Genomic DNA, 7892 nt, shown 5'->3' on the forward strand with positions numbered 1-7892 from the left:
CCCTGGCTTGCGCTTTCACAGCTGCCTAACCTCTTGCATGAGGATGACACTCTGATCTCGGTGCTCCTTCCTTCAGGGACTCCAGAGTAGTTTTTTTCCACACTCCATCGCTACTATAGCAGAGCCTGCTCTTCATTATTTGCTTTACAGATCTCCTGGTTCTAAGACCATAAACAAAACACTTTAGATCACAGCGAGGTGGGTGTAAGCACAGCCTTTTGCTGCCAGCCAGACTTCTTAAGGTGGCGACACCGTGACTGGTTTGCTTTTAAGATTAACAAAGCAACGAAACAGTGTTCCCGTATATTAGTTCAGAGCTTCGGCTTGTTTGTGAGAGAGAAGTGTTACTTTTTTTCCTTTCATATGGATAATGCTACCATGAGTACAATCACACTTCTGTGGCAAGGTGAAATACTCTAGAACTCCATTTACATATCTGGGGTAGTTTGTGTAAAGAAGTGTATGTATGTATACTACCAAAATAAAATTCCTATGCTGTCTAGCAATTGTTGTAAACTTGAAACATTAGCTAATTTTAGGGGTGGGAGTTTATATTATATTATAGTAATAAGACCCACCTTATTTCCCTGTTCCCTCATCCTCAAACCCAGGTCCAATAAATTAGGGAGGGGGAGGGGAATGGACACCAAAGGAAAACAAACAAACAAACAAACAAAAAACTAGCTGCAGAGGTGTGGAGTTGTAGTCCCAGCTGCTTGGAAGGCTGAAGTAGAGCCCAGAAATTTAAGGCTGGTCTGGGCAATTTAGTGAGCCCTGCATCTTGAAAAGGAGAGGAAAAAGAAAAGAACAATGTAGGTGAACTTCCCGTTCTGGCCTCAAGTGAACTCTTTTCTGCCTGTGAAAGTCCTGCAGCGAACCCAGCTCTGGGCACCTGCCTTCTTTGCTGCCCTCTGGGTACCACCCTGTATTTTCAAAATCTGTGTTTCAGTTGGGCTAGTGGTTGGCGATACCAAAGCCCAGGGAGAGCTGGCAGCATTTAAATGGCAGTGACCACCGAGGTGACAACAAAGGAAACATCTGCAGGGTTAAACCCTAGGGTCCCAAAGGGCCCTCCCAGCTGTAACATTCTGACTGTAGGAGATGAGGCAAGCACACAAAATGTGCATGATGTGAATAAGAAAACAAAACTCACCCTCATCTACAGCACAGGTGCATGAGAAAGCATTGCTGGTGGGTATCACTGAGACGGAAGGCTGAGGCAGGAATGTAAACTGGAGCAGCCCAGCCTGGGAAATCTAGTGATTTAGCAAGAGCCTATCTGGGGAAATTAAAAAAGAAAAGAAAAAAGCTGCGGATGTAGCTCAGTGTGAAGGCCCTGGGTTCAATCTCTAGCACCGCAAATCAAATGGAAGACCAACCAAACAAAACACCGAGGAGGTTAGTTTCCTATAAAATCTATTAATTTGGGCCACAACCCAAGATGATTGGTTTGCATGGGGAATATGAGTGGAGAGACAGTCTATGCCAGTCCTGCTCATTCTGTTTTTAACTTCCATTTACAGCACCCAAGCCCACATCTACAGATAAAGTTGTCAAGACATCAGCGGACTGTCCAAATAATAATACTAGATGTTAGGACACAGTGATGGTGGTTTTAGTGCAAATCTCATAAACTGGACTTTGGTCCATAGGGAAATATTTTCGCCCTTTCCCAGTTCACAGCCGCAGCCCTCTGCAAGCATTCAGTTGCATCTGAATATTGTGCTGAGTGGGTTGGAGCAGCAAGCCTAGCGGGAGAGAAAAGGGGAGGAAGGAAGGAGCTGTTGTATTTGGCGGCTGGATTCAGGTAGAGGAACCGGCGACAGCCCAGGAAAGAATTGAAAAGTATAAAGAGACGAGTTCTCACACGCAGCCAATGTCAATGGCCTTAACTGCTGGGGAAGCAAGAACCTGAGCCAGGGGTGTAACCTTGCTTTTCTTTTTCTTTTTCTTCCCCCCCCCCCCGAAACTAAATGCGTCTGAGACGGCTGGCTACAAAGTTTATTAAGGGACTGGAGAAGCCAGTGGAGTTTTTGATCTTGAGATTCTTATTTTCATTGAGGGAGAGCTTGGGGTTCTGAACATATAACTGTCACTGTAGACTCCCTGCTAATTTATAGAAAGACGTTTGCCTTGGCTTCTTCCCGAACCCTCTGGCCTCCCTCTGAAATAGCAGAGGTTCGCGAGCGAAGGCAAACTAGCCCCTGCCCACCCCCAGCTACGGCGCCTAGGCAGGGGCCTCCCGGGGCTCAGCCCAGAGTGAGGGCCACCGCGAAGCGCCGAGCTGGGGGGCGCAACTCCTACTGTCAGCCTGCACCCAGCAGCCGTCCGCATCCCGGGATCGCTAGTGCGTGCAAAACGAGCTGGCCACGGAGTCTCAGGGCCAGCGACCTTGGAGAGCCTCGGGGCCAGGCCCTGGATTTCGCGGTGAGGAGCGGCCGCGTGCCAGGCAGCGTGGACTCCCCTCCCCGGGCCTCTCCAGGCCCCTCCTCGGCTTCCCGGCCGTTTGGCTAGTTTGCCTTATTTTTAATTTCTCCGAGGCCAGCCGGAGCAGGTTTGCTGGCAGCCGCGCACCTCCGGCAGTCACGCGACCAGCCGCTCTCCGGGCAGCGCTGGGCGGCGGGCGCGCGCACCGGGCCACCTTAAGAGCGCGCTCGCCAGCCTCGCGGGGCGGCTCCCGGCGCCGCGACCAATGGATCTGCGGCTCTGTTTAAATAGACTCGCCGCGTCAATCATTTTCTTCTTCGTCAGCCTCCCTTCCACCGCCATATTGGGCAACTAAAAAAAAAAAAAGAGAGAGAGAGTGAGCGAGCGAGCAAGAGGGGGGACTCGTCTTTTCGGGGTGTTTTTCTTCCTCCCCTGCTCCTCTCCACACTTTCTCACGGCGCCGCGGCTCGGACGGCTGCGAGGTTTGGAGAGCGGCTGGGTTCGCGGGCCCGCGGGGTGCAGCCGCCCGGACTTGGCCGGGCTCCGCCGCCTCCTCCTTCCTCCTCCCCTCGCTTCCCCGCCCTCCGCTCCGCCGTACACTTGATCCGCGGCGACTCTCGCTGCCTGGCCGGGGCGCCCCGCACTCCGGCCCGGACCCCGCGCGCTCCTGCAGCTCGGGCGCGGACGGACGCGGCGGGGTTTGTTTTTCTCGGCCCGGAGAGCAGTCGCGGAGCGTAGAAGAGGGCATCGGGCTACACCGGGCGATTTCGTGGTTTTTTTTGTTTTTGTTTTGAGAGCGTGAGTGAGGCGATCGTCCAGATCCGAGCGGGAGGACGATGTCAAACGTGCGAGTGTCGAACGGGAGCCCCAGCTTGGAGCGGATGGACGCCCGGCAGGCGGAGCACCCCAAGCCCTCTGCCTGCAGAAACCTCTTCGGCCCGGTGAATCACGAAGAGTTAACCCGGGACTTGGAGAAGCACTGCAGAGACATGGAAGAGGCGAGCCAGCGCAAGTGGAATTTCGATTTTCAGAATCACAAGCCCCTGGAGGGCAAATACGAGTGGCAGGAGGTGGAAAAGGGCAGTTTGCCTGAGTTCTACTACAGACCCCCGCGGCCCCCCAAAGGCGCAGGCAAGGTGCCGCCGCTGGAGAGCCAGGATGTCAGCGGGAACCGCCAGGCGGTGCCTTTAATTGGGTCTCAGGCAAACTCAGAGGACACGCACTTGGTAGACCCAAAGCCTGACCCGTCAGACAGCCAGACGGGGTTAGCGGAGCAGTGCGCAGGCATCAGGAAGCGACCTGCCGCAGACGGTAATGACCCTTTCAAAACCATAAAATGTCTGTCTGTCGCGCCGCTTTTGCCTGCTTGGACGTATTAACCTCAGCATGCTTTTTCAGCGTCTTCTGATATAGCTCTTGGGGGTCGAACTTTGTTAATCTTAGGGTTTAAATGCTCCCTGGCTGTCTGTTTACAATTTTGAAGTCAGAAGCCGGAGATGGTTAAGATCTGATAGTTTCCCCAACCAAGCACATCGCAGCTCCTCCCTACTAGACAGCTGTAGGTATGTGACAACGTTAGGATGTTTATCAACTGCGTTGGGGGGGGGGGGGAGAAAGAGAAAGAGAAAGAAAGAGAGAGGGAGGGGAAGAGAGATAGATGTGGGGTGTAGAATACGCTTTCTGTTGTGTGGAAACAACCTCATTTTGTTCCCTTAAAGGCCACCGGGAATGATGGATCTAGGTTGTGGGTGGTGGTGGTGGGCTTTTCATGCGCTGACTGTTGGGCCAACTTCTGTCAAGCCATTGTTTTTCTAATAAAGATTGTTTGTGTGTGTTCTTTTTAAATTTCCCCTTGCCCTCAGATTCTTCTCCTCAAAACAAAAGAGCGAACAGAACAGAAGAAAATGTTTCAGACGGTTCCCCCAACGCAGCTTCTGTGGAGCAGACGCCCAAGAAGCCAGGCCTCCGAAGACGTCAAACGTAAACAGCTCCGGTGGGTTGATCGCTGAGAGCCTGAAACTGACACCCAAGCGCCCTGTGGGCCTTAAAACCCCCGGGGTACTGGGCCTTACTGGTTCCTGGCACATTAGTACCTTGCAGGGGTTTTGCTCTGTTTTGTTTTTCGAAGCCACAAAAGTAGCAATGGGAAAGGCTGGGAATTACTGTCAGGATACAGTAATTCTTAAAAGTGTCTAAGGCTAGGGTGATTTTTCTTGAAATACTATACAGCCAGAGCAAGTTTCCTAGGCAAGTACTTGTAACCAGGACTTCAGTGGTAGGAATGTTGAGTCCCTGTGAGTCCCATTAAAACATGTTGGAAACGAAAGATTTTTTAAAAAACCCAAAAAACAATAGATTCTTTCCCCATCTGGACAAGTACCCCACTTCATGAGAATTCATTTCCTAGGAATTTAATTGAGTCAGTAACAAATCTTGAGCCATATATGGAAAAATGGTAAATACATGATTATACTTAAGTTTGGAGAAAAATACTAGGTACAAGTAGCTAAGATTTGGTAGGGGGTTAAGAATGTGAACAAGGTGTTGTACTGTATTCTTTTATCTTTATGGTTTTCTGGTAAGTTTGGAGAGAAAAGAAAACTTGAGATACTAAAAAAATAAATAAATAAAAAAGAGAACGCTCAAAAATAGCTAAAAGGCCCTGAAAAATTTCTGATAGCACTGAAGTAGCAAAGCAGAAGTTAAATTGGCTGCCAGAGTAAGCAATCCAGGAACACGTCAGCCTGTGTATGCTAATTGTGCTATATAACAGGATGATTTGGCTATTTTAGGGGAAATGAATAGGTGAAGGGTCGACCTATAGCACAGTGAAGATTTTTCTAGGTTTGAAAATGCGGTCACCTCAAGTAGCTAATTTAAATAATCCAGCCCCTAAATTTACATAGATTGGCTATCTAATGATCAAACTAAATATATGAACGAATACATTTCTTATAGAAAGGATTGTGGCTTCTTTTCTCAAAGCACAGTGAGAGCCTAGCATATAAAGAAAGCTTAATAAATGTCATCGTTAACTTTTAAATAATCATTTATAAAAATTAAAAAGTAAATGAAAGTTCATAGGGATTAAGGTAGGATTCAGTTTTGTTATATTTTTAAATCATAATGTCATAATATGAGTTGTCTACATGCATCTTGGATTTTTCAGAGCTAATGCAGAATGCTACTATAGAACTTGTATATTACCCCCTGTATGTGATGTGAGGAAATGAATAATTTTCTTGAATAACCTTAACACCTGCAACTCACTGATTTTTGTCACTTGTGGCCTACCTAATCAGATAAGCTGCATCAGTCATACCTATTGGATTTTGATCAGGCCCCATTCAGACACACAACCAGGCATTTGTTAGTGCTATCACCAGTTCAAAGATTACACAGTAAGGTACCTACTCAAAAGTACTTGTATGTGTTAGTTGCAAATAAATAATACATTAGGATATTTGGGAGGGACCCTAGGTATTAGTAGAATTTTCCTCCAGAGGCCTTTACAAGTTACATTTCTAAGTATTTAGAAAATTATGCTACTCTTAGGCTTAACAGTTTCTGAATTTCTACATTTTTTTTCTTTCTCACTGTCTTTGACCCACATTCTTTAGAGTTTTCAACCTCTGCAATATTGCCATTTGGGGCTGAATAATTCTTTGCTGTGGGAGGCTGTCCTGTGTGTTTTAGAATGTTTGGCATTATCCCTGGCCTCTCCCACCAGATGCCAGTAGCAATCCTCCCCTGGTTGTGACAACTGAAAATTTCTATGGACATTGCCAAATGTCCCCTGGGATGGGGGTGGGGAGGTGGACAATCTCACCCATTTGTTAAGAACCGCTGTTCTAACCTAACAGAGGAGAGCAAAAGCCCGGTTAAGACAGTATTACATGTTGGTGACTAGTCATCAAAATTTTAATACAACATTCAGGTATTTCTAGTTAAAGATAGTAGCAAAATAATTCTTATACTTTATTAGTAATATTGCTCTAATGATTTCTAATTTTCCTTGTGTTTCTTTTGCAGAGTTAAGAATGTTTCCTTGTTTATCAGATACATGGCCGCTTGAAGAAGCAAGGAAGATATACATTAAAACATTTAAATACATATCGCCGACTCCATGGAATGGACATCTTGTATAAGCACTGAAAGCAACAACACAATAACACTAAAATTTTAGGCACTCTTAAATGACCTGCCTCTAAAAGCATTGGATGTAGCATTGTGCAATTAGGTTTTTCCTTATTTGCTTCATTGTACTACCTGTGTATATAGTTTTTACCTTTTATGTAGCATATAAACATTGGGAAAGGGAGGGCGGGTGGGACTGAGGAATTGGCATGGGGATATTGTAAAATTTGCTTCAGTTTATAGCAAGGAGGCAACTATTTGCCTTGCATAAAGAGAAGCAATTTTGGGGAAGGGTTTGAATTGTTTTCTTTAAAGATGTAATGTCCCTTTCAGTGAGAACTGGTATTTCATTTTTAAAATCATAGAAATTTGAACACTGGCTACAAATAGTTGCTATTTATTTTTACATGAAACATATTCTCATTCGGGAGTTCTGCTTCTGTTATGTAGCAACAAATGGCTTAAAAAAAAAAAAACCCAACTATCTGCTTTGTCTTCCCTAAAAATTGGAATTTACCAGTTAATTTTCAGTTATTGATAATCACTCTAGGTTAACTCTGGGCAAAAACCTGGGGTGTATGATGGGGAGTTCCAAATGCTCAGATTTGGGTAACTTTTACATTTGTTAAGAAAATGTGTTTTCTTTTCACTTGGGTTGTGTACACACAGTCAAAATAATTCTATGTTCCTGGATATTTTTAAAGATCTAAGTAACCATACACACACAAAATAATGAAATAATTTTGAATTTAAAGCTTCATTTTATTTGTGAATTTGCCCACAGGAAAGTGGTGTTTTTAAAGGAAGGTGCACATAGAGAAATGCACGCTGGTAGGATAAGTGAAATGGATACTACATCTTTAAACAGTATTTCTTCATTGCCTGTGTATGTGTATGAGGCAAAAGCATTTGAAGTGTACCTGTGTACATAACTCTGTAAAGACACTGAAAAATTATACTAACTTATTTATGTTAAAAAAGATTTTTTTTTTTTTTAAATTTAGACAATATACAAGCCAAAGTGGCATGTTTTGTGCATTTGTAAATGCTGTATTGGGTAGAATAGGTTTTCTTCCTCTTTTGTTAAATAATATGGCTATGCTTAAAAGGTTGCATACTGAGCCAAGTATAATGTTTTGTAATGTGTGAAAAAAATGCCAATTATTGTTACACATCAAGCAATCAATAAAGAAAACTTCCATAGCTATTCATTGAGTGGAACTGTGATGTACTTCAAGCTCAAGGTGTTCAGCATGACAGTGTCATATTTACACAAATAAAAAAAAAATGACAAATATCTAGATAATTCAGGCCTACTCAGATGATAT

General features: G+C 45.0%; 1 protein-coding gene across 1 annotated transcript; it reads left to right on the plus strand.

The window, feature by feature from the left end:
- The first annotated feature begins 2786 nt into the window (after positions 1-2786).
- On the plus strand, positions 2787-7553 carry Cdkn1b (cyclin dependent kinase inhibitor 1B). Its single transcript, XM_004626076.2, has 3 exons — positions 2787-3738; positions 4290-4417; positions 6458-7553. Exons 1-2 carry the CDS (start codon positions 3264-3266, stop codon positions 4409-4411), a joined length of 597 nt encoding a protein of 198 aa, XP_004626133.1. The 5' UTR covers positions 2787-3263; the 3' UTR covers positions 4412-4417; positions 6458-7553.
- Positions 7554-7892: the final 339 nt, after the last annotated feature.

The sequence above is a fragment of the Octodon degus genome, unplaced genomic scaffold, assembly GCF_000260255.1.
Source record: "Octodon degus isolate 3935 unplaced genomic scaffold, OctDeg1.0 scaffold00012, whole genome shotgun sequence".
Lineage (NCBI taxonomy): Eukaryota > Metazoa > Chordata > Mammalia > Rodentia > Octodontidae > Octodon > Octodon degus.

What these genes read in the sequence shown, in the direction of transcription:
- Cdkn1b (XM_004626076.2), top strand. Translation starts at nt 3,264, where the DNA reads ATGTCAAACGTGCGAGTGTCGAACGGGAGCCCCAGCTTGGAGCGGATG. An exon ending in GAAGCGACCTGCCGCAGACG is followed by an intron (nt 3,739 to 4,289) that starts GTAATGACCCTT and finishes CCTTGCCCTCAG; the next exon opens with ATTCTTCTCCTCAAAACAAA.